We start from the raw sequence: 27,236 nt of genomic DNA on the forward strand, positions 1-27,236 counted from the left end.
TTGGCAGAGAATACAAGTCGACCATATCCAAATGCCTAAAGCAGGAAAATATGAGTACGTTTTGGTAGCCGTGGATATGTTCTCAGCCTGGCCCGAGGCCTACCCGGTTGTCAACATGACTGCTAAAGTCACAGCCAAGAAACTGATCACTGAAATTGCTGCAGATTTGGAGTTCCCCAAGTCATAGAATCGGATCAAGGACCAGCTTTCACAGCAAATATCTACAAAGAACTTTGGAACATGTTGGGAACAGATTTGGGCCTCCACACTCCATACCATCCTGCCAGTTCAGGCAAAGTGGAAAGGATGAATTCCACACTCAAGACCCAGCTCTTGAAAATGACCCAAGATCATCCCCTCCCCTGGCCCGACCTACTCCCTATAGTATTGTATCATATCAGACACACCCCACAAGCTAAACATGGGCTAACTCCCTATGAAATTTTGTTTGGGACCCCACCTAAAATAGGAGAAATTAGGCCCCAAGAGTTGTCTGAAACACATGATAGAGTAGTAAAATTTGTGATTGCTCTGTCTAAAGAATTGACTAACACCCGCTCTACAGTATCTGCTTCTCTCCCAGAATCCACAGGTGATGCGGTACATGATTTCACCCCAGGCGACCTGGTGTATGTAAAGAAGTTTGTCCGGAGGGACTGTCTCCAACCCAGATTTGAGGGCCCCTACACTGTGATCCTGACTACTCCTACAGCTCTGAAGCTTGAGGGCAAGAGCACCTGGATTCACGCCTCCCACTGCAAGAGAGACAAAACGAGCCTATAAAAGATGACTACCTTCTTCTATATCCTTTCCATATGCTTACTGTCTGTCCCAGGGTGGACAACTACCACATTTTGGGTAGATACTCACGCAAAAATCCAGACGTATCGATTTGATTACTGTGACATAGTGGATTGTGCAGGAATGACATGGAAGTGGTATGATGCTTATGCCCGAGGAACGTTTTCTCTGTGTAACCCGTCCAGGAAACGAAAATTGCTATTATTGGTCAGATGTGGGGTGGAATACGGGAGATACTGACTGGGAATACAAACCAAAGGAAGCTGTAAACAGGAAGGACCGAGAAGGGAGATCTCTATTAATCCGAATGACCCTGAGCACTGGATTTATAGATAAGGTACAGTGGCCACGTAGACCAAAATGTTCATGGGAAAAAGACTGCTTCCCTTTATATCTGAATCTGGAGAACCCTCAAACAGGAGATTTGGGGAAATATGTTTTGAGTAGCTACAATGATGCTATAAACCCTGGTCAAGGAATAATAGAGCTAAAAGATATACAAACAAAACCTACACCAGCCCCTTTGAACACAAGTCAATCTAGCGAAGGTGTTATGCTGCAAAAAATTTTAAACGAGGTCATTCCCATCCCAGGGCTTGGGTGGGAAGAAGTTTTCTCCATAGAAACCCAGGTAAATCCCCGTAAAAATCTATGGTTAGAATGGGTACGGTACAATGTTAGAGCCCAGAACATATCCGTAAGTTGCGTGGCCTGTGTAGCCGCCAATACTCATCTGTACACCCATGCTTTCCCAGCTGACCATAATAGTACCCTCTGCTTATTAAAGTTGCTGAAAAATAAAGTAGACGATAGCTCTTGTCCTGAATACATTCCCCTGGTTAGCTCCAAGGCAAAAATTCGGACCCCAGGTGAAGTAACAATAACCAAAGATAATTAAACATGCTATTCCCCTGACAACTCTACCGGTCGTTCTTTAGGAATTTTCAAAGACGGTTTCTGTCAGACTAACGAAACTGTGGACACTGGTCAACTAAGCAATCATTCCAGATATATATATGATAGTTATTGGTTCTGTGGGGATGGACGACTCAGACCCAGGCTTCCCACCACCTGGACCGGACAGTGCACCCTAGTAAAATTAGCCATGCAATTCAGAATCCTGCCCTGGAACCCGGAAACAACTCCTGAACTGACCAGGAAAAAGAGAAGTCTGGAACAGCTGCATATGAGCTATGCAGAAGACCCGAAGGCCTATATAGACTCTATAGGAGTCCCTAGGGGGGTCCCAGATGAGTACAAGGCCCAGAATCAAGTAGTTGCTGGATTTCTCTCTCTCATCCCGGCTATACAGATCAATAGGAATGTAGATTGGATAAACTATGTCTATTACACTGAACAGAGATTTATAAATTACAGCAGAGATGCCTTCCAGGGCATAGTTGAGGAACTAGGGCCCAATACAAGGATGACTCTTCAAAATAGATTGGCAATAGATATGATTCTTGCTGAGAAAGGTGGAGTATGTGGGATGATAGGGGAAGAACGTTGCACATACATTCCCCAGAACTCTGGAGTGAATGGGAAAACCGTGGAAGCTCTTCGAAGGATAACTGTTAGAACCTTGCTCTTAGGTTTTTTCCTTTGCTGGTCACATGACCTCGTTGGCCTATTTAATCCTGCTCCGCCCTTCTGGCTTTGCTGGACTTCATTGTATAACTACTTTCTAGCTAGCCTGTGCTCTGTATCTAACTCTGTTAGTTTGCTTGGTCTACGGACCTCAGTGTTCTATATATTTTGTTTGTTTGTCTGTCTGCTACTATTTCTGTTAGGAGGTGTCCCATTTTCCTCCCAGTCCTTAGTACTTGTAGGGATTCCTTCCCCACATCTATAGGTCTCCGTACAGACTAGCTTAGGACTTTAGCAGGTCTGATCGCAGGATCAGGTTCCCTGTTACATCGTAGGGATTCAGCTGAGTTCTATCGTAGGGACAGATTTCCTCTCTTTCCTTAGCTCTGGTAGCAGAACATAACAGTAAGTCCAGCCCGCAAATTCTCTAAGGAAAGATTTTTCTGTTCCATCATGGTGTCGGTTCAGGATTTGGCTCATCGCCTGCAGGGACTCTCTCTGGAGGTGGTCGAGCTCCGTCAGCACGTGAGTAACTGTCCTGGAGCACATTTCTTGGAGCCTAAGGTATGTTTGCCGGATTTATTTTTTGGTGAACACCGAGAATTTTTTTCATTTAAAAATGCTTGCTTATTGTATTTTCGTTTGAGACCCAAGTCCTCTGGGGATGAATCCCAGCGCATAGGGTTCATAATGTCACTTTTGCGCAAAGAGCCTCAGGAGTGGGCCTTTTCTTTGCAACCTAGTGATACATGCTTCAGATCAGTGGATAGTTTTTTTTCTGCTTTGGGACTATTATATGATGATCCTGACCGTGTCGCATCAGCTGAGACTGACTTAAGATGTTTGAGACAGGGATCAGGTAATGTGGAAAAATATTGTACTCATTTCCGTCGTTGGTCTACTCAAACAGGGTGGAACGATTCTGCTCTGAAAAGTCTATTTCTTGCTGGGCTCAATGAAAGGGTTAAAGACCTGCTAATTGCTTATCCTACACCTGAAGATTTGCAACAGGCTATGCAATTAGCTATACGGGTGGATAGGAGACTGCGTGCAAGGGTTAATGAGAGCAAATCCTCTGCTATGTCAGTTTCTGGTTATGAGAATGTGTGTACTAACAGTGGTGAATCGATGGAGATTGGATCGGTGGCACCTCGCTCTCAAGAAAAAGACCGTCGATTTTCTGAAGGCTTGTGTTTCTATTGCGGAAAATCTGGTCATTTAATTAAAGGCTGTGAGCTTCGTATGAAGAAAGAAAAAAAAAATGGTCAGTCATGCCCGTATTGCCTGTTTAAATTCCAAGGGTGTATTTTTAGCTGCTTCCACGATTGCTCAGGAAAAATTAATGGAATTTCGGGTGTTTGTTGATTGTGGATCTACTCTGAATGTAATTGATGGGGGATTCTTGGAAAGACTCAATTTAAAACCCGAACCTTTATCATCCCCCATTGCTGTGGTTTCTGTGGATGGTTCCCCTTTGAAGAATATTACTCTCAAGGTCTGTGAATTTCCTCTCACTATTAATGGTGTTCACCATGAGAAATTGGATTTGGTAGTTTTGAATAACTTGCCTTCTCCAGTAATATTGGGATTACCCTGGTTAAAATTTCACAATCCTGTACTGGATTGGTCTACCAGTGAAATTAAATCCTGGAGCCATAAATGTTATGACAAGTGTTGTAACGGGCGTATTGCAGCTTTGGATAGGGGAGAATTGCCTGTTCCTATTCAGGATTTTTGGAGAGTTTTTTCTGAGAAGGAATCGCAGGTTTTGCCTCCCCATAGAGACTATGATTGTTCTATTGAATTTGTCCCTGGAGCGACTCTTCCTAAAAGTCGTTTATTTAACCTTACTATTCCTGAGAGGAAGGCTTTGGAGGAATACATACAGACAAGTTTGGCCGCCGGTCACATTAGGCCCTCTAAGTCTCCTGTGGCGGTTGGATTTTTTTTTTGTAAAAAAAAAAAAGGACGGCGGTTTACGTCCTTGTCTGGATTTTCGTGAGATTAACAAAATTACTGTACGCAATCCTTACCCACTGCCATTGATTCCTGATCTGTTTAACCAGTTAATGGGGGCCAAGTGGTTCTCTAAAATTGACCTTAAGGGGGCATACAATCTGTTGCGCATGAAGGAGGGTGATGAATGGAAGACTGCTTTTAACACTCCTGTGGGTCATTTTGAGAATCTGGTTATGCCTTTTGGTCTTACTAATGCTCCTGCATTTTTTCAGAATCTTATTAATGACATCCTTAGACCTTTGATCGGCAAAAATGTGGTTGTGTATTTGGATGACATTTTGATTTATTCGCCGGATCTGGAGTCTCATTGGCGGAGCGTACGTGAGGTATTACAATTGTTAATGGACAATTCGCTTTTTGCTAAGCTGGAGAAATGTGAGTTCGCTGTACAGAGAATTAGTTTTTTGGGTTACATTATCTCCAGCGAGGGCTTTGAGATGGACCCGGTTAAAGTTCAAGCTGTACAGGAATGGCCTAGGCCTATTGGTTTGAAATCGATACAGAGGTTTTTAGGTTTCGCCAATTATTACAGAAAATTCATAAAAAAATTTTCTAGTATTGTCAAACCACTGACCGATCTCACCAGGAAAGGTGCTGATGCGGTTCAGTGGTCTTCTGAGGCCATTGAAGCTTTTGTGTATCTCAAGGAGAGGTTCACCTCTGCTCCCATCCTTATGCAGCCTGATGTGACTAAGCCGTTTTTGGTTGAGGTTGATGCTTCTTCGGTGGGGGTTGGCGCAGTATTGTCTCAGGATAACGGGGATGGATTACATCCCTGTGCCTTTTTTTCAAAAAAATTTTCGTAGACTGAACTGAATTACGATATTGGTAATCGGGAATTATTGGCTATTAAACTCGCATTTGAACACTGGCGCCACTTCTTGGAAGGTGCGGAATTTCCCGTTCAGGTTCTTACGGATCATAAAAATCTGATATATCTTGATGCTGCCAAGCGCCTGAATGCCCGTCAGGCTAGGTGGGCACTGTTTTTCTCGCGGTTTAATTTCTCCGTTACTTACATCCCTGGTACTAAGAATGTTAATGCGGATGCCTTGTCTCGCAGTTTTTCTCCCATAGTCGGTGCTGAGAAAGAGGAGAACATTTTACAAGAAGGTGTTGTGATAGCTGCTTTGGACTCCGTTTTGGAAGATGAGATTCTTAAAGCTCAGGAGAATGCCCCATCTAACACTCCTCATGGGAGGTTGTTTGTGCCTGGGACCTTTAGGAGAGATTTGTTTGTTGAGTGTCACGAATCTCGGTTGGCAGGTCATCCCGGAATCTCTGAGACCAAGAGACTGGTGGGTCGCAGTTTTTGGTGGCCTGGATGGCAGAAGGAAGTCATTAAGTGGGTGCGTCAATGTACTATATGTGCTAGATCTAAGTCCTCACATACTCCTGCTGCGGGGTTGCTTTGTCCTTTGGAGGTTCCCAGTGCTCCTTGGACACATTTGGCTATGGACTTTATAACTGACCTTCCCCCCTCTGAGGGTTTTACTGTCATCTGGGTGGTCGTGGACCGTTTTAGCAAGATGTGTCACTTGGTTCCCTTCGTCAAACTGCCCTGCGCTAAAACTCTCGCTAAGGCCTTTGTCAAGGAAATTGTCAGACTTCATGGCGTTCCTACTGACATTGTTTCTGATAGGGGTCCTCAGTTCGTGGCTCGTTTTTGGCGTGCCTTTTGTGACAGGTTGGGAGTTCATCTTTCGTTCTCGTCCGGATATCATCCTGAATCTAATGGCCAGACAGAAAGGAAAAACCAGGATGTTGAGCAGTTCTTGCGTTGTTTTGTGGCAGACAATCAAGAGGGGTGGTCTGAGTTTCTGCCACTTTCTGAATTTGCTCTGAACAATCATACATCTTCTTCTGCTGGTTGTTCGCCTTTTTTTTGTTGTTCTGGGAGACATCCGTCGTTTGGGTCGTTCTCCAAGTTGGGATCTGCCGTGCCTGAGGAGGAGAATTTTTCCGGTGATTTGGAGAGAGTTTGGACGGATGTGCATGGTAATCTTCAGGAGGCCAACAGAAAATCTAAAGACTACTTTGATAGGAAACGACAGGAGGTTTTGTTCGCTGTTGGTGACATGGTTTGGTTGTCCTCTAGGAATCGGCGGTTGAGGATTCCTTCAAAGAAATTGGGTCCCAAGTTTGTAGGGCCCTTTAAGGTGCTTCAGGTTGTCAACCAATCTGCTGTTAGGTTGGAGGTTCCTACCTCCTGGAGAATTAATCCGGTATTTCATGTCTCTCTGTTAAAAAAAGCTGTTGTGTCGGATGGTGACGCCTCTGCCTCTGTTCCTCCGGTGGTGGAGGACGGGGAATATGAAATTTCTCGCATCCTTAACTCTAGACGGTATAGAGGTAGTTTGCAGTATCTGGTGGCCTGGAAAGGTTTCGGACCCGAGGATTAGTCTTGGGTGAGGTCAGATGATGTTTCCGCGTCCAGACTTATCAGAGCGTTTCACAGGAGATTTCCTGATAAGCCTGGTCCTAGGGGATCCGGAGGATCCTCTTAGAAGGGGGGGTACTGTTAGAACCTTGCTCTTAGGTTTTTTCCTTTGCTGGTCACATGACCTCGTTGGCCTATTTAATCCTGCTCCGCCCTTCTGGCTTTGCTGGACTTCATTGTATAACTACTTTCTAGCTAGCCTGTGCTCTGTATCTAACTCTGTTAGTTTGCTTGGTCTACGGACCTCAGTGTTCTATATATTTTGTTTGTTTGTCTGTCTGCTACTATTTCTGTTAGGAGGTGTCCCATTTTCCTCCCAGTCCTCCCAGCAGGATCAGGTTCCCTGTTACATCGTAGGGATTCAGCTGAGTTCTATCGTAGGGACAGATCTCCTCTCTTTCCTTAGCTCTGGTAGCAGAACATAACAATAACAAGTCTGGCAGAGGAAGTGAAGGCGAACACAGGGGTAGATACCTCCTTCTTCTCAGGTTGGTTGGGAGGGCTCAAGGGATTCCTCCAGCAAGCTTGTCTAGTGATAGGAGGTCTATTAGTATTGGGCCTGGTGGTCCTATGCTGCATAGTCCCCTTATACAGGAAAGCTATAAACAATGCTGTTCCAACCTCCGGGACCTTTTTGAATCAAGAAACCACATCTCTGTTACATGATGATACCAGTAAGGAAGATATGGAGAAATACACTCCTTTAAACAAGCCTGACCAGACCCCCCATGACAGAGTCCAATTGAGAGATTTAGTTTAGGGTCAGTTGGGAGAACTCCATGTGTCATTTAGGGTAGGGCTCAATTGTTTGGGGGCGTCCCATAAGGGGGCAGCTTCTAAAATAATTGGGTGAAGAAATCCACCTCCCCTCTCCCCACACATGGACAGTCTCAAAGGCCCCGAAGCAAGGGAAAGCTTAGTGTTTAGGGGGGAATGTCAGGGTAAAAAAAAAGAATATATATACAGTACAGACCAAAAGTTTGGACACACCTTCTCATTTAAAGATTTTTCTGTATTTTCATGACTATGAAAATTGTACATTCACACTGAAGGCATCAAAACTATGAATTAACACATGTGGAATTATATACTTAACAAAAAAGTGTGAAACAACTGAAAATATGTCTTATATTCTAGGTTCTTCAAAGTAGCCACCTTTTGCTTTGATGACTGCTTTGTACACTCTTGGCATTCTCTTGATGAGCTTCAAGAGATAGTCACCGGAAATGGTCTTCCAACAATCTTGAAGGAGTTCCCAGAAATGCTTAGCACTTGTTGGCCCTTTTGCCTTCACTCTGCGGTCCAGCTCACCCCAAACTATCTCTATTGGGTTCAGGTCTGGTGACTGTGGAGGCCAGGTCATCTGGCGTAGCACCCCATCACTCTCCTTGCTTGGTCAAATAGACCTTACACAGCCTGGAGGTGTGTTTGGGGTCATTGTCCTGTTGAAAAATAAATCATGGTCCAACTAAACGCAAACCGGATGGAATAGCATGCCGCTGCAAGATGCTGTGGTAGCCATGCTGGTTCAGTATGCCTTCAATTTTGAATAAATCCCCAACAGTGTCACCAGCAAAGCACCCCCACACCATCACACCTCCTCCTCCATGCTTCACGGTGGGAACCAGGCATGTAGAGTCCATCCGCTCACCTTTTCTGCGTCACACAAAGACACGGTGGTTGGAACCAGAGATCTCAAATTTGCACTCATCAGACCAAAGCACAGATTTCCACTGGTTTAATGTCCATTCCTTGTGTTCTTTAGCCCAAACAAGTCTCTTCTGCTTGTTGCCTGTCATTAGCAGTGGTTTCCTTGCAGCTCTTTTACCATGAAGGCCTGCTGCACAAAGTCTCCTCTTAACAGTTATTGTAGAGATGTGTCTGCTCCTTGAACTCTGTGTGGCATTGACATGGTCTCTAATCTGAGCTGCTGTTAACCTGCGATTTCTGAGGCTGGTGACTCGGATAAACTTATCCTCAGAAGCAGAGGTGACTCTTGGTCTTCCTTTTCTGGGGCGGTCCTCATGTGAGCCGGTTTCTTTGTAGCGCTTGATGGTTTTTGCAACTGCACTTGAGGACACTTTCAAAGTTTTCCCAATTTTTCGCACTGACTGACCTTCATTTCTTAAAGTAATGATGGCCACTCGTTTTTCTTTACTTAGCTGCTTTTTTCTTGCCATAATACAAATTCTAACAGTCTATTCAGTAGGACTATCAGCAGTGTATCCACCAGACTTCTGCACAACACCACTGATGGTCCCAACCCCATTTATAAGGCAAGAAATCCCACTTATTAAACCTGACAGGGCACACCTGTGAAGTGAAAACCATTTCTGGTGACTACCTCTTGAAGCTCATCAAGAGAATGCCAAGAGTGTGCAAAGCAGTCATCAAAGCAAAAGGTGGCTACTGTGAAGAACCTAGAATATAAGACATATTTTCAGTTGTTTCACACTTTTTTGTTAAGTATATAATTCGACATGTGTTAATTCATAGTTTTGATGCCTTCAGTGTGAATGTACAATTTTCATAGTCATGAAAATACATAAAAATCTTTAAATGAGAAGGTGTGTCCAAACTTTTGGTCTGTACTGTATATATATTTCCACTTTTATACTTTTATACGCTTTGCTTATGTACTAACCACCATTTTGTGTCCTATAACAATAAGCTTTCCTTGCTACGTGTTACTTAGATCGAAACTTATGCTAAGATGGTGCCAGTATCAGCCAAGCACCTGTTTCAGAGAAATGAAACCAAAACATCAACTGACTGTTGTCTGCCCAGAGACTGAGTTAAGGAGTCGTGGACCAATCAGGAGTGGCTGGATACTAGACATTTATGGCTTACCCCGCCACGAACACTCCCTTTCCCCTCCCCATTATGTAGTGTATTTAGGTTTGTGCATGCGGAAATAAAGACAGAACATTGCTGAGATCGTGGCTTGCCAGTAGCCTTCTGAGCATGCTCTGAGTTTGAACCAGCTTGTTGTCTGACTCATTCTTTGAATGGTTGACCCATGCTCATAGCCTTAATTTGGAGTGACTGGAGGACGAGTGGAATGTCGCTACGACCCCGACAAAAATACAGAAAAATCTTTAAATGAGAAGGTGTGTCCAAACTTTTGGTCTGTACTGTATATGGAGAGAATCCTGAAGACAGGACCCTTCCAGAGCGAGCGAGACCACAAGGACCACCGCTGTACTGTCATAAGGAGCATCAAAGTGTGAGGTAGAAGCGGGAACCATGAGTACGCGTAAAAACCGGAAGCAATGCAACGAGGATGATGGTGTGTGCGGTAAGGATGAAGAACCGGAGAACCAGGGACAGTGTGAATGATCTATGGTGAATAACGGCTCGCCCGTCTGCTCTAATCCCGCTGCACAGTGAACTCCACCTCAAGTCACTGATATACCGCTGACCATGGTGAAAGGTGACGGGAGACTCAGGGCAGGCATAGCTGTGAAAGATAGGGGCAGGAGACGCTGTGCAGCTGTGACAGATAGGGGCAGGAGACGCTGCGCAGCTGTGACGGAAAGGGGGCAGGAGACGCTGTGCAGCTGTGACAGGGGCAGGAGACGCTGCGCAGCTGTGACGGAAAGGGGGCAGGAGATGCTGCGCAGCTGTGACGGAAAGGGGGCAGGAGACGCTGCACAGCTGAGACTGAAAGGGGGCAGGAGACGCTGCACAGCTGTGATGGAAAGGGGGCAGGAGACGCTGCACAGCTGCGATGGAAAGGGGGCAGGAGACGCTGCGCACCTGCGATGGAAGGGGGGCAGGAGACGCTGCGCACCTGCGATGGAAAGGGGGCAGGAGATGCTGCGCACCTGCGATGGAAAGGGGGCAGGAGACGCTGCGCACCTGCGATGGAAAGGGGGCAGGAGACGCTGCGCAGCTGCGATGGAAAGTGGGCAGGAGACGCTGCGCAGCTGCGATGGAAAGGGGGCAGGAGACGCTGCGCAGCTGCGATGGAAAGGGGGCAGGAGACGCTGCGCAGCTGCGATGGAAAGGGGGCAGGAGACGCTGCGCAGCTGCGATGGAAAGGGGGCAGGAGACGCTGCGCAGCTGCGATGGAAAGGGGGCAGGAGACGTTGCGCAGCTGCGATGGAAAGGGGGCAGGAGACGCTGCGCAGCTGCGATGGAAAGGGGGCAGGAGACGCTGCGCAGCTGCGATGGAAAGGGGGCTGGAGACGCTGCGCAGCTGCGATGGAAAGGGGGCCGGAAACGCTGCGCAGCTGCGATGGAAAGGGGGCTGGAGACGCTGTGCAGCTGCGATGGAAAGGGGGCAGGAGACGCTGCGCACCTGCGATGGAAAGGGGGCAGGAGACGCTGTGCAGCTGTTAGGCTGCTGCACATGTGATGATCTGGTGGAGAAGCTGCAGGGATCTGTCCACTCAGGCTTTGAGATCCCGCTCAACCTGGACAAGCTGCCGTTGACTTAGAGCAAGTTGCACCACCAGTCCGGACAAGTTGCACCACCAGTCCGGACAGATCATCTGTATCTGACGACATTGGTGTTGTGGCTGCTGTTTCTTTGGAATCCATGGTCTGTAGATTGTCACAGCTCGCCAGGTGAGGTGGATCTGCCAAACCCCAGGTCTGGGTGGGCACGTGGACCTCAGGCATTGTAATAAGACAAGTGGGCTGCGAGGACTGTAAAGGAGCAGCAGGATGGATGAAGTTGGCACTGATGGTAGCGCGCACCTAACCTAGGACTAGAGTCTCAATCCCAAGACACAGGTGTCTGCTGCCTTTCAATAGGTCAGAGGGAGATGATGTGATTGATCCACACTGGGCGATTTGCCGTACCCGACATGGAGCGCAGCAGAGGTCAGCAGAGCCGGATCCCCGGGACGGGAGTGTCACACCTCCTTGTACTGTGTACGTGTCAGGCTCCTGCTTGGCGCCGGTCTGGCTCCTGCTTGGCGCCGGTCTGTTTTGAGGCTGGCTGACACATAACGAGGTGAGATGCCAGACATGGGACCATCCTGATGGGTACACTGTCGGTGGGATGGCTTTCACGCTGAATGTTGTCACTAAGCACCTGTGTTCTGTACGTCTACCATTAAGATTTGCTCATTGTTTTTATCCCTTGTATATTGCCTGAAGGTCGTCTCCCGCAGAACCATCCGGGGAGGGATGCATGTCCTGCAATGGCGGCATGGCGCTAATCCTGTGCACCCGCGGCTTATTCTCCGAAAATAAGGACTGAATCTGTGGACTCATCTTGAATCATCTCTCCACAGGATTATGGGCCGTTCATCCCTTTGTACAGCAGAGAGCGGCAGCACTGGACTCCAGCAGAGATGGTCCCCTCTCCACTGCTGCCCCCCAACACTGGTAAGACCACCAAAATGTAATCCTGCATGCTCAAGAAGTCTGGAGCATCAGTGTGCATGGTGTCCTGTGGAGATGGCATATAACCCATACTGGCCTATACCTGCAAGAATGGTGATGGCCCTGAGGGTGTACAGGGCGCGGGGAGGAGGCTGTGCCCCCTACATACAGTGTGTCGGGGAATGGACCCTACTTCTTAGGGTGTACAGGGTGCGGGGAGGAAGGCTGTGCCCCCTATATACAGTGTGTCAGGGGATGAACCCTTCTTCTTGGGGTGTACAGGGTGCTGGGAGGAGGCTGTGCCCCCTATATACAGTGTGTCAGGGGATGAACCCTTCTTGGGGTGTACAGGGTGCGGGGAGGAGGCTGTGCCCCCTATATACAGTGTGTCGGGGGATGGACCCTTCTTCCTGGGGTGTACAGGGCGCGGGGAGGAGGCTGTGCCCCCTACATACAGTGTGTCGGGGAATGGACCCTACTTCTTAGGGTGTACAGGGTGCGGGGAGGAGGCTGTGCCCCCTATATACAGTGTGTCGGGGGATGGACCCTTCTTCTTTGGGTGTACAGGGTGTGGGGAGGAGGCTGTGCCCCCTTATATGCAGTGTGTCGGGGGATGGACCCTTCTTGGGGTGTACTGGGTGCGGGGAGGAGGCTGTGCCCCCTATATACAGTGTGTCGGGGGATGGACCCTTCTTCTTGGGGTGTACAGGGTGCGGGGAGGAGGCTGTGCCCCCTATGCACAGTGTGTTGGGGGATGGACCCTGCTTCTTGGGATGTACAGGGTGCGGGGAGGAGGCTGTGCCCTCTATATACAGTGTGTCGGGGGATGGACCCTTCTTCTTGGGGTGTACAGGGTGCGGGGAGGAGACTGTGCCCTCTATATACAGTGTGTCGGGGGATGGACCCTTCTTCTTGGGGTGTACAGGGTGCGGGGAAGAGGCTGTGCCCCCTACATACAGTGTGTCGGGGAATGGACCCTTCTTCTTAGGGTGTACAGGGTGGGGGGAGGAGGCTGTGCCCCCTATATACAGTGTGTCGGGGGATGGACCCTTCTTCTTGGGGTGTACAGGGCGCGGGGAGGAGGCTGTGCCCCCTATACACATTGTGTCGGGGGATGGACCATGCTTCTTGGGGTGTACAGGGTGTGGGGAGGAGGCTGTGCACCCTATATACAGTGTGTCGGGGGATGGACCCTGCTTCTTGGGGTGTACAGGGTGCGGGGAGGAGGCTGTGCCCTCTATATACAGTGTGTCGGGGGATGGACCCTTCTTCTTGTGGTGTACAGGGTGTTGGGAGGAGGCTGTGCCCCCTATATACATTGTGTCGGGGGATGGACACTGCTTCTTGGGGTGTACAGGGTGCTTGTAGGAGGCTGTGCCCCCTATATACATTGTGTCGGGGGATGGACCCTGCTTCTTGGGGTGTACAGGGTGCGGGGAGGAGGCTGTGCCCTCTATATACAGTGTGTCGGGGGATGGACCCTTCTTCTTGGGGTGTACAGGGTGCGGGGAGGAGGCTGTGCCCTCTATATACAGTGTGTCAGGGGATGGACCCTTCTTCTTGGGGTGTAAAGGATGCGGGGAGGAGGCTGTGCCCCCTATATACAGTGTGTCGGGGGATGGACCCTTCTTCTTGGGGTGTACAGGGTGCGGGAGGAGGCTGTGCCCCCTACATACAGTGTGTCGGGGAATGGACCCTACTTCTTAGGGTGTACAGGGTGCGGGGAGGAGGCTGTGCCCCCTATATACAGTGTGTCGGGGGATGGACCCTTCTTCTTGGGGTATACAGGGTGCAGGGAGGAGGTTGTGCCCCCTATATACAGTGTGTCGGGGGATGGACCCTTCTTCTTGGGGTGTACAGGGTGCGGGGAGGAGGTTGTGCCCCCTATATACAGTGTGTCGGGGGATGGACCCTTCTTCTTGGGGTGTACAGGGTGCGGGGAGGAGGCTGTGCCCCCTATGCACAGTGTGTTGGGGGATGGACCCTGCTTCTTGGGATGTACAGGGTGCGGGGAGGAGGCTGTGCCCTCTATATACAGTGTGTCGGGGGATGGACCCTTCTTCTTGGGGTGTACAGGGTGCGGGGAGGAGACTGTGCCCTCTATATACAGTGTGTCGGGGGATGGACCCTTCTTCTTGGGGTGTACAGGGTGCGGGGAAGAGGCTGTGCCCCCTACATACAGTGTGTCGGGGAATGGACCCTTCTTCTTAGGGTGTACAGGGTGGGGGGAGGAGGCTGTGCCCCCTATATACAGTGTGTCGGGGGATGGACCCTTCTTCTTGGGGTGTACAGGGCGCGGGGAGGAGGCTGTGCCCCCTATACACATTGTGTCGGGGGATGGACCATGCTTCTTGGGGTGTACAGGGTGTGGGGAGGAGGCTGTGCACCCTATATACAGTGTGTCGGGGGATGGACCCTGCTTCTTGGGGTGTACAGGGTGCGGGGAGGAGGCTGTGCCCTCTATATACAGTGTGTCGGGGGATGGACCCTTCTTCTTGTGGTGTACAGGGTGTTGGGAGGAGGCTGTGCCCCCTATATACATTGTGTCGGGGGATGGACACTGCTTCTTGGGGTGTACAGGGTGCTTGTAGGAGGCTGTGCCCCCTATATACATTGTGTCGGGGGATGGACCCTGCTTCTTGGGGTGTACAGGGTGCGGGGAGGAGGCTGTGCCCTCTATATACAGTGTGTCGGGGGATGGACCCTTCTTCTTGGGGTGTACAGGGTGCGGGGAGGAGGCTGTGCCCTCTATATACAGTGTGTCAGGGGATGGACCCTTCTTCTTGGGGTGTAAAGGATGCGGGGAGGAGGCTGTGCCCCCTATATACAGTGTGTCGGGGGATGGACCCTTCTTCTTGGGGTGTACAGGGTGCGGGAGGAGGCTGTGCCCCCTACATACAGTGTGTCGGGGAATGGACCCTACTTCTTAGGGTGTACAGGGTGCGGGGAGGAGGCTGTGCCCCCTATATACAGTGTGTCGGGGGATGGACCCTTCTTCTTGGGGTATACAGGGTGCAGGGAGGAGGTTGTGCCCCCTATATACAGTGTGTCGGGGGATGGACCCTTCTTCTTGGGGTGTACAGGGTGCGGGGAGGAGGTTGTGCCCCCTATATACAGTGTGTCGGGGGATGGACCCTTCTTCTTGGGGTGTACAGGGTGCGGGGAGGAGGCTGTGCCCCCTATATACAGTGTGTCGGGGGATGGACCCTTCTTCTTGAGGTGTACAGGGTGCGGGGAGGAGGTTGTGCCCCCTATATACAGTGTGTCGGGGGATGGACCCTTCTTATTGGGGTGTACAGGGTGCGGGGAGGAGGCTGTGCCCCCTATATACAGTGTGTCGGGGGATGGACCCTTCTTCTTGGGGTGTACAGGGTGTGGGGAGGAGGCTGTGCCCTCTATATACAGTGTGTCGGGGGATGGACCCTTCTTCTTCGGGTGGGGTGTACAGGGTGCGGGGAGGAGGCTGTGCACCCTATATACAGTGTGTCGGGGGATGGACCCTTCTTGGGGTGTACAGGGTGCGGGGAGGAGGCTGTGCCCTCTATATACAGTGTGTCGGGGGATGGACCCTTCTTCTTGTGGTGTACAGGGTGTGCGGAGGAGGCTGTGCCCCCTATATACAGTGTGTCTGGGGATGGACCCTGATTCTAGGGGTGTACAGGGTACGGGGAGGAGGCTGTGCCCCCTATATACAGTGTGTCGGGGGATGGACCCTTCTTCTTGGGGTGTACAGGGTGCGGGGAGGAGGCTGTGCCCCCTATATACAGTGTGTCGGGGGATGGACCCTTCTTCTTTGGGTGTACAGGGTGCGGGGAGGAGGCTGTGCCCCCTATATACAGTGTGTCGGGGTATGGACCCTTCTTCTTGGGGTGTACAGGGTGCGGGGAGGAGGCTGTGCCCCCTATATACAGTGTGTCGGGGGATGGACCCTTCTTCTTGTGGTGTACAGGGTGTGGGGAGGAGGCTGTGCACCCTATATACAGTGTGTCGGGGGATGGACCCTTCTTGGGGTGTACAGGGTGCGGGGAGGAGGCTGTGCCCCCTATATACAGTGTGTCGGGGGATGGACCCTTCTTCTTGTGGTGTACAGGGTGCGGGGAGGAGGCTGTGCCCCCTATATACAGTGTGTCGGGGGATGGACCCTAATTCTTTGGGTGTACAGGGTGTGGGGAGGAGGCTGTGCCCCCTATATACAGTGTGTCGGGGGATGTACCCTTCTTCTTGTGGTGTACAGGGTGTGGGGAGGAGGCTGTGCCCCCTATATACAGTGTGTTGGGGGATGGACCCTTCTTATTGGGGTGTACAGGGTGCGGGAGGAGACTGTGCCCCCTATATACAGTGTGTCGGGGGATGGACCCTTCTTCTTGGGGTGTACAGGGTGCGGGGAGGAGGCTGTGCCCCCTATATACAGTGTGTCGGGGGATGGACCCTTCTTCTTGGGGTGTACAGGGTGCGGGGAGGAGGCTATGCCCCCTATATACAGTGTGTCGGGGGATGGACCCTTCTTCTTGGGGTGTACAGGGTGTGGGGAGGAGGCTGTGCCCCCTATATACAGTGTGTCGGGGGATGGACCCTTCTTCTTGGGGTGTACAGGGTGCGGGGAGGAGGCTGTGCCCCCTATATACAGTGTGTTGGGGGATGAACCCTTCTTCTTGGGGTGTACAGGGTGTGGGGAGGAGGCTGTGCCCCCTATATACAGTGTGTCGGGGGATGGACCCTTCTTCTTGGGGTGTACAGGGTGCGGGGAGGAGGCTGTGCCCCCTATATACAGTGTGTCAGGGGATGAACCCTTCTTCTTGGGGTGTACAGGGTGCTGGGAGGAGGCTGTGCCCCCTATATACAGTGTGTCAGGGGATGAACCCTTCTTGGGGTGTACAGGGTGCGGGGAGGAGGCTGTGCCCCCTATATACAGTGTGTCGGGGGATGGACCCTTCTTCCTGGGGTGTACAGGGCGCGGGGAGGAGGCTGTGCCCCCTATATACAGTGTGTCGGGGAATGGACCCTACTTCTTAGGGTGTACAGGGTGCGGGGAGGAGGCTGTGCCCCCTATATACAGTGTGTCGGGGGATGGACCCTTCTTCTTTGGGTGTACAGGGTGCGGGGAGGAGGCTGTGCCCCCTATATACAGTGTGTCGGGGGATGGACCCTTCTTCTTGGGGTGTACAGGGTGTGGGGAGGAGGCTGTGCCCCCTATATACAGTGTGTTGGGGGATGGACCCTTCTTCTTGGGGTGTACAGGGTGCGGGGAGGAGGCTGTGCCCCCTATATACAGTGTGTTGGGGGATGAACCCTTCTTCTTGGGGTGTACAGGGTGCGGGGAGGAGGCTGTGCCCCCTATATACAGTGTGTCGGGGGATGGACCCTTCTTCTTGGGGTGTACAGGGTGTGGGGAGGAGGCTGTGCCCCCTATATACAGTGTGTCGGGGGATGGACCCTTCTTCTTGGGGTGTGCGGGGAGGAGGCTGTGCCCCCTATATACAGTGTGTCAGGGGATGAACCCTTCTTCTTGGGGTGTACAGGGTGCTGGGAGGAGGCTGTGCCCCCTATATACAGTGTGTCGGGGAATGGACCCTTCTTCTTGGGGTGTACAGGGTGCTGGGAGGAGGCTGTGCCCCCTATATACAGTGTGTCGGGGAATGGACCCTTCTTCTTGGGGTGTACAGGGTGCTTGTAGGAGACTGTGCCCCCTATATACAGTGTGTCAGGGGATGAACCCTACTTCTTGGGGTGTACAGGGTGCGGGGAGGAGGCTGTGCCCCCTATATACAGTGTGTCGGGGGATGGACCCTTCTTCCTGGGGTGTACAGGGCGCGGGGAGGAGGCTGTGCCCCCTACATACAGTGTGTCGGGGGATGGACCCTTCTTCTTGGGGTGTACAGGGTGCGGGGAGGAGGCTGTGCCCCCTACATACAGTGTGTCGGGGAATGGACCCTTCTTCTTAGGGTGTACAGGGTGCGGGGAGGAGGCTGTGCCCACTATATACAGTGTGTCGGGGGATGGACCCTTCTTCTTGGGGTGTACAGGGTGCTGGGAGGAGGCTGTGCCCCCTATATTCAGTGTGTCGGGGGATGGACCCTTCTTCTTGGGGTGTACAGGGTGTGGGGAGGAGGCTGTGCCCCCTATATACAGTGTGTCGGGGGATGGACCCTTCTTCTTGGGGTGTACAGGGTGGGGGGAGGAGGCTGTGCCCCCTTATATGCAGTGTGTCGGGGGATGGACCCTTCTTCTTGGGGTGTACTGGGTGCGGGGAGGAGGCTGTGCCCCCTATATACAGTGTGTCGGGGGATGGACCCTTCTTCTTGGGGTGTACAGGGTGCGGGGAGGAGGCTGTGCCCCCTATGCACAGTGTGTTGGGGGATGGACCCTTCTTCTTGGGGTGTACAGGGTGGGGGGAGGAGGCTGTGCCCCCTTATATGCAGTGTGTCGGGGGATGGACCCTTCTTCTTGGGGTGTACTGGGTGCGGGGAGGAGGCTGTGCCCCCTATATACAGTGTGTCGGGGGATGGACCCTTCTTCTTGGGGTGTACAGGGTGCGGGGAGGAGGCTGTGCCCCCTATGCACAGTGTGTTGGGGGATGGACCCTTCTTCTTGGGGTGTACTGGGTGCGGGGAGGAGGCTGTGCCCTCTATATACAGTGTGTCGGGGGATGGACCCTTCTTCTTGGGGTGTACAGGGTGCGGGGAGGAGACTGTGCCCTCTATATACTGTGTGTCGGGGGATGGACCCTTCTTCTTGGGGTGTACAGGGTGCGGGGAGGAGGCTGTGCCCCCTACATACAGTGTGTCGGGGAATGGACCCTTCTTCTTAGGGTGTACAGGGTGCGGGGAGGAGGCTGTGCCCACTATATACAGTGTGTCGGGGGATGGACCCTTCTTCTTGGGGTGTACAGGGTGCGGGGAGGAGGCTGTGCCCCCTATATACAGTGTGTCGGGGGATGGACCCTTCTTCTTGGGGTGTACTGGGTGCGGGGAGGAGGCTGTGCCCCCTATATACAGTGTGTCGGGGGATGCACCCTTCTTGGGGTGTACAGGGTGCGGGGAGGAGGCTGTGCCCCCTATATACAGTGTGTCGGGGGATGGGTCCTTCTTCTTGTGGTGTACAGGGTGCGAGGAGGAGGCTGTGCCCCCTATATACAGTGTGTCAGGGGATGGGCCCTTCTTGTGGTGTACAGGGTGCGGGGAGGAGGCTGTGCCCCCTATATACAGTGTGTCGGGGGATGGACCCTTCTTCTTGGGGTGTACAGGGTGCGGGAAGGAGGCTGTGCCCCCTATATACAGTGTGTCGGGGGATGGACACTTCTTCTTGTGGTGTACAGGGTGCTGTGAGGAGGCTGTGCCCTCTATATACTGTGTGTCGGGGGATGGACCCTTCTTCTTGGGGTGTACAGGGTGCGGGGAGGAGGCTGTGCCCCCTATATACAGTGTGTCGGGGGATGAACCCTTCTTCTTGGGGTGTACAGGGCGCGGGGAGGAGGCTATGCCCTCTATATACAGTGTGTCGGGGGATGGACCCTGCTTCTTGGGGTGTACAGGGTGTGGGGAGGAGGCTATGCCCCCTATATACAGTGTGTTGGGGGATGGGCCCTTCTTCTTGTGGTATACAGGGTGCGGGGAGGAGGCTGTGCCCCCTATATACAGTGTGTCGGGGGATGGACACTTCTTCTTGTGGTGTACAGGGTGCTGGGAGGAGGCTGTGCCCCCTATATACAGTGTGTCGGGGGATGAACCCTTCTTCTTGGGGTGTACAGGGTGCTGGGAGGAGGCTGTGCCCTCTATATACAGTGTGTCGGGGGATGGACCCTGCTTCTTGGGGTGTAAAGGGTGTGGGGGGGTGGAGGCTGTGCCCCCTATATACAGTGTGTCGGGGGATGGACCCTTCTTCTTTGGGTGTACAGGGTGCTGGGAGGAGGCTGTGCCCTCTATATACAGTGTGTTGGGGGATGGACCCTTCTTCTTGGGGTGTACAGGGTGCGGGGAGGAGGCTGTGCCCCCTATATACAGTGTGTCGGGGGATGGACCCTTCTTCTTGGGGTGTACAGGGTGCGGGGAGGAGACTGTGCCCCCTATATACAGTGTGTCGGGGATGGACCCTTCTTCTTGGGGTGTACAGGGTGTTGGGAGGAGGTTGTGCCCCCTATATACAGTGTGTGTCGGGGGATGGACCCTGCTTCTTGGGGTGTACAGGGTGTTTGAAGGAGGCTGTGCCCCCTATATACAGTGTGTTGGGGGATGGACCCTTCTTCTTGGGGTGTACAGGGTGCTGGGAGGAGGCTGTGCCCTCTATATACAGTGTGTTGCGGGATGGACCCTTCTTCTTGGGGTGTACAGGGTGCGGGGAGGAGGCTGTGCCCCCTATATTCAGTGTGTCGGGGGATGGACCCTTCTTCTTGGGGTGTACAGGGTGCGGGGAGGAGGCTGTGCCCCCTATATACATTGTGTCGGGGAATGGACCCTTCTTCTTGGGGTGTACAGGGTGCTGGGAGGAGGCTGTGCCCCCTATATACAGTGTGTCGGGGGATGGACCCTTCTTCTTGGGGTGTACAGGGTGTGGGGAGGAGGCTGTGCACCCTATATACAGTGTGTCGGGGGATGGACCCTTCTTCTTGGGGTGTACAGGGTGCGGGGAGGAGGCTGTGCCCCCTATATACAGTGTGTCGGGGGATGGACCCTTCTTCTTGGGGTGTACAGGGTGCGGGGAGGAGGCTGTGCCCTCTATATACAGTGTGTCGGGGGATGGACCGTTCTTCTTGGGGTGTACAGGGTGCGGGGAGGAGGCTGTGCCCCCTATATACAGTGTGTCGGTGGATGGACCCTTCTTCTTGGGGTGTACAGGGTGCGGGGAGGAGGCTGTGCCCCCTATATACAGTGTGTCGGTGGATGGACCCTTCTTCTTGGGGTGTACAGGGTGTGGGGAGGAGGCTGTGCCCCCTACATGTAGTGTCGGGGGATGGACCCTGCTACTTGGGGTGTACAGGGTGTGGGGAGAAACCTGTGCCCCCTATATACAGTGTGTCGGGGATGGACCCTGCTTCTTGGGGTGTACTGGGTGATGGGAGGAGACTGTGCCCCCTATATACAGTGTGTCGGGGGATGGTCCCTTCTTGTTGGGGTGTACAGGGTGCTGGGAGGAGGCTGTGCCCCCTATATACAGTGTGTCGGGGGATGGTCCCTTCTTGTTGGGGTGTACAGGGTGCTGAGAGGAGACTGTGCCCCCTATATACAGTGAGTCGGGGGATGGACCCTTCTTCTTGGGGTGTAGAGGGTGCTGGGAGGAGGCTGTGCTCCCTATATACAGTGTGTCGGGGGATGGACCCTTCTTCTTGGGGTGTACAGGGTGCGGGGAGGAGGCTGTGCCCCCTATATACAGTGTGTTTGGGGATGGACCCTTCTTCTTGGGGTGTACAGGGTGCGGGGAGGAGACTGTGCCCCCTATATACCGTGTGTCGGGGGATGGACCCTGCTTCTTGGCGTGTACAGGGTGCGGGGAGGAGGCTGTGCCCCCTATATACAGTGTGTCGGGGGATGGACCCTGCTTCTTGGGGTGTACTGGGTGATGGGAGGAGACTGTGCCCCCTATATACAGTGTGTCGGGGGATGGACCCTTCTCCTTGGGGTGTACAGGTTGCGGGGAGGAGGCTGTGCCCCCTATATACAGTGTGTCGGGGGATGGACCCTTCTTCTTGGGGTGTACAGGGTGCGGGGAGGAGGCTGTGCCCCCTATATACAGTGTGTCGGGGGATGGACCCTTCTTCTTGGGGTGTACAGTGTGCGGGGAGGAGGCTGTGCCCCCTATATACAGTGTGTCGGGGATGAACCCTGCTTCTTGGGGTGTACAGGGTGCGGGGAGGAGGCTGTGCCCCCTATATACAGTGTGTCGGGGATGGACCCTGCTTCTTGGGGTGTGCTGGGTGATGGGAGGAGACTGTGCCCCCTATATACAGTGTGTCGGGGATGGACCCTTCTTCTTGGGGTGTGCTGGGTGATGGGAGGAGACTGTGCCCCCTATATACAGTGTGTCGGGGGATGGACCCTTCTTCTTGGGGTGTACAGGGTGCGGGGAGGAGGCTGTGCCCTCTATATACAGTGTGTCAGGGGATGGACCCTTCTTCTTGGGGTGTGCTGGGTGATGGGAGGAGGCTGTGCCCCCTATATACAGTGTGTCGGGGATGGACCCTGCTTCTTGGGGTGTGCTGGGTGATGGGAGGAGACTGTGCCCCCTATATACAGTGTGTCGGGGATGGACCCTTCTTCTTGGGGTGTGCTGGGTGATGGGAGGAGGCTGTGCCCCCTATATACAGTGTGTCGGGGGATGGACCCTTCTTCTTGGGGTGTACAGGGTGCGGGGAGGAGGCTGTGCCCCCTATATACAGTGTGTCGGGGGATGGACCGTTCTTCTTGGGGTGTACAGGGTGCGGGGAGGAGGCTGTGCCCCCTATATACAGTGTGTCGGGGATGGACCCTGCTTCTTGGGGTGTGCTGGGTGATGGGAGGAGACTGTGCCCCCTATATACAGTGTGTCGGGGATGGACCCTGCTTCTTGGGGTGTGCTGGGTGATGGGAGGAGACTGTGCCCCCTATATACAGTGTGTCGGGGGATGGACCCCCCTTCTTGACATTTTCCATGTATCTCTCGGAGTTTGTGGGGTCTGCCGCCTCTGTGTAATGTGAGTGTGTATATATTATAGTATGTGAGTGATGTGAGTGTGTGCTCTGCGCCATTATTGGGGAGGGGTGAGCGTGCACTCTGGTTACTCACTCCTTCCTTTACATTTGCAGACTGTGATTTTCCTCCGGTCACTGAATTTGATCTGGTTTATAGGAAGACCAAGTCTGTGCATCACACGAAGCCGGAGGTGGCTGGGGTGTCGTTCGCCTTCAGCAAGCAGGTCAGTAGCCTGCAGACCCCAGTGGTGAGAGGGGGCTACGTATAATGTGTCACGGTGGGAGATGAGACTGACCGGGCTGGACGTGTGCATGCCACCAATGTCCATCCTTTACTGCAAGATCTAAGATTAATGGGACATGGCTCCTGTCGGCGGGGCGGCCTCTGGCTCCTGTCGGCGGGGCGGCCTCTGGCTCCTGTCGGCGGGGCGGCCTCTGGCTCCTGTCGGCGGGGCGGCCTCTGGCTCCTGTCGGCGGGGCGGCCTCTGGCTCCTCTCGGCAGCCAGAGATCAAATAATGACTTTCTAGTCTGCCAGCTACGGGTGGACTGACGGACCATGCCATATCTTTCTATCTATCAGGACCGCTGGAGTGCATCACAACACTGATCAGAGACATGAAAGGCCCATAAAAGTAAAAAAAAGAAAAAAATTAAACAAGAAAAATCAAATAAATGCATTTATGTAAAAACAAAATCAAATGAAATTGCTAATTCTGCCTCCCAAAAATTGGAATAAAAACCTATCAAATATTATGTCCCGAAAATGGTACCAATAAAAACGTCAACTTGCCCCTCAAAAAACAAGCCGTCACATGAGTCTGTCAGCAGAAATATGGAAAAATTCTAGCTATCAAAATATGGAAATGCAAAAAAGTGTCTGAGTGTGACAGCAGGCAAACCTAAAAACTCAATATAAATCTGCTATCGCTGTAATCGCTCCGACCCAAACAATAGTTTTCTAATCACTTATACCGCACGAGGAACGGCGTAAAAAATAAAACCAATTCTTCACCTGCTGTTCATTTGTTCATTTGCCTCCCAAAGATCGCAGTAAGGCTCGGCTCACATTTATCCTGCACTCTACGCTGAGCTTTTACACCGGTGTTTCTATGCAAATCTCTGAAAAACGTTACTTAGACGGAACCCCCGGCGGAAGATTCCATATAATGAGGCAGATGGAGGCACTATGAATGCCGTCTGACCTATGATCTGGCGAGGTCCATCTTTTTAGTCGCGCATAAAAGAGCGGTCTGCCACAGTTTTGTGCACCTCTGAAAAGGAAAACTATGAACATAGGACAGACTGAGTCCAGAGTAACTCTGCTGCATTATAGTGAATGGATCCCTCGTGGGTTTCATCTGAATGACATATTTCAGAGAGAGAGATGGAAACTCTGATGTGACAAATCAGCTTCTTATCTTAATCAGCCAGACGTCTAGATTTGTTAAGCCAAGAGAAATGCACTATTGTGTTCGTGTTGACTTTAGAATTTGTGCGTGTTACTTTGGTGGGTCAAAAAGGACAGACCAGTATTTGTATAACCCTGAATGTTGTCTTCTCTTGGTTCTGAAAGAATGATGTTTGTTACTATGCTAATTGCATATTATGTTAAAGCCAGATAAATGTTTATTTACAAGAGCCCCCCCCCCTCCACTATACCAACTATGTAAATTGATTAAAGTCTCAAACAATGAGACCTGAGCCCTGAGGAATAATACCCTCCCTAACTTTTGCCCTGTGGATGTGTACTTGAAAGAACGAATGTAAACTATTTAAGGAACATAAGCTCTGTATCAGGTAGAATTGAAAGAGACTTTACAAGGAGAATCTAAGATCAGACTCTTTATGGATGAACTCTTTATGTATCAAATGACCAAGTTCTCCAAAAAATATGACGTAGTGGTCATGGGAGATTTCAACTATCCAGACATTTGTTGGGAATCTCTCTCAAGTAAAACTAACAGGTCAAGCAAATTCTTATCCTCTCTTGCTGACAACTTTATCTTCCAAAAGGTAGGGGAGAAAACAAGGGGATCTGCTACTTTGGATCTAATCCTTATAAACAGGGAGGAAATGGTTGAGGAGGTAAAGGTGGCTGGGACCCTAGGAGGCAGCGATCATGCTATTATAGAATTTTGGATAACTAGAGGAGGAAGACATGTGAAGACTCAAACTTCAAGGTTAGATTTTAGAAAGGCAGATTTTAAGAGACTCAGAAAGAGAATAGGAGGGATCCAATGGCTGGATGTCCTTAAGGACAAAAATGTCCAGGAAGGATGGGAAATTTTTAAAAATGACATTCTCAAAGCACAATCGTTAACAATCCCGAAAAGTAGGAAGAATGGGAAGCATTTAAGGAAACCAGGATGGATGAACACAGAACTTAAACACATGCTAAAAAGAAAGAAAGAAATGTTTATTAAATGGAAAGAGGGAGGCATATCTAAAGAAGATTATAATGCAGTCTGCAGATCCTGCAGGGCACGTATCAGGTTAGCTAAAGCTGACAATGAATTAAGGCTTGCAAGAGATGTCAAAAGCAATAAAAAAGGATTTTGGGGGTATGTCAAAAGTAAAAGAAAAGTCAAAGATGCTATAGGATTTTTACAGGATGAAAATGGAGAAATGGTAAGAGAGGATGTTGAGAAGGCCGAACTTTTTAATTCCTATTTTGCATCTGTTTTCTCTCAGAAAGAAAATGTAACATCAACTGATCTTCACTGTCCTTTTAAAGGAATAGAGGAATCCAAGTTATCTGTAAACAGAAAGATTGTGAGGGAATATTTAGCTAACATAAATGAGTTCAAGTCTCCAGGTCCAGATGAATTACACCCCAGAGTACTGAAGGAGATCGTAGAAGAAATTTTAGAACCACTCTCCATAATCTTTGAAAATTCTTGGAGAACAGGAGAAGTCCCAGAAGACTGGAGAAGAGCAAATGTTGTTCCTATCTTCAAAAAGGGGAAGAAGGTGGACCCAGGGAACTATAGGCCGGTGAGTCTGACTTCTATACCAGGAAAGATCTTTGAACAAATTATTAAACAACATGTATGTAAGTACATGGATAAGAATGAAGTGATTAACCAGAGTCAGCATGGGTTTGTAACTAACAAGTCATGTCAGACTAACTTAATTTCCTTCTATGACAGAATCACTGACTGGGTGGATCAGGGAAATGCTGTAGATATAGTATATCTTGACTTCAGCAAAGCATTTGACAAAGTATCTCACACCATCCTTATTGAAAAAATGACCAAGTATGCAATGGACCAGGCAACTGTTAGGTGGATTCATAACTGGCTTAGTGATCGGACTCAAAGGGTGGTTGTAAATGGCTTCACATCCAGCTGGATGAATGTCTCAAGTGGGGTACCACAGGGCTCCGTCCTGGGACCTGTATTGTTCAACATCTTTATGAATGATTTAGATGAAGGAATTGAGGGTAAACTGATTAAATTTGCTGATGACACAAAGCTAGGAGGGATAGCTAATACTAGAGAAGAGAGAGAGAGGATTCAAAAAGACCTAAATAAACTGGAGCAGTGGGCAGCAACCAACAGAATGGTTTTTAACAGGGAAAAATGCAAAGTACTACATCTGGGCAATAAAAATGAAAAAAGCATATACAGAATGGGAGGAATAGAGCTAAGCAACAGTACATGTGAAAAAGACTTAGGTATACTAATAGATCATAGACTGAACATGAGTCAACAGTGTGATGCAGCAGCAAAAAAGGCAAATACAATTCTGGGATGTATTAACAGAAGCATACAGTCTAGATCACGTGAAGTCATTATCGGTCTTTACTCCTCTTTGGTCAGACCTCATCTGGAATACTGTGTACAGTTTTGGGCACCACATTTTAAAAAAGACATAGACAAACTGGAGCAAGTTCAGAGAAGAGCGACCAGAATGGTGACTGGTCTGCAAACCATGTCCTATGAGGAACGGTTGCAGGATTTGGGAATGTTTAGCTTGCAAAAAAGAAGACTGAGAGGAGACTTAATAGCTGTCTACAAATATGTCAAGGGCTGTCACATTGTAGAAGGATCATCTTTATTCTCATTTGCACAAGGAAAGACTAGAAGCAATGGGATGAAACTAAATGGGAGGAGACACATTAGATATTAGAAAAAACTTTTTGACAGTTAGGGTGATTAATGAGTGGAACAGGCTGCCACGAGAGGTGGTGAGTTCCCCTTCAATGGACGTCTTCAAACAGAGGCTGGACAGACATCTGTCTGAGATGATCTAGTGAATCCTGCTTTGAGCAGGGGGTTGGACCAGATGACCCAGGAGGTCCCTTCCAACTCTACCATTCTATGATTCTATGACTCCCTTCAGACCATCAGCTTGGTAGCATGGCTTTATCCAAAGAGATACAGATTTG

At 50.9% G+C, this 27,236-nt stretch overlaps 1 protein-coding gene across 1 annotated transcript in view; it reads left to right on the forward strand.

The window, feature by feature from the left end:
• Positions 1 to 27,236, forward strand: part of TAF1C (TATA-box binding protein associated factor, RNA polymerase I subunit C) — a 126,337-nt gene that overhangs the window by 44,367 nt on the left and 54,734 nt on the right. The window contains exons 3-4 of the mRNA XM_073684376.1: positions 12,094 to 12,187; positions 22,960 to 23,069. Coding sequence (XP_073540477.1) covers positions 12,094 to 12,187; positions 22,960 to 23,069 — 204 coding nt within the window. The remainder of the gene's footprint in view (positions 1 to 12,093; positions 12,188 to 22,959; positions 23,070 to 27,236) is intronic.

The sequence above is a fragment of the Phyllobates terribilis genome, unplaced genomic scaffold (genome assembly GCF_046119375.1).
Source record: "Phyllobates terribilis strain yellow unplaced genomic scaffold, ASM4611937v1 Scaffold_1__5_contigs__length_1240528914, whole genome shotgun sequence".
In the NCBI taxonomy this organism is placed as follows: Eukaryota; Metazoa; Chordata; class Amphibia; order Anura; family Dendrobatidae; genus Phyllobates; species Phyllobates terribilis.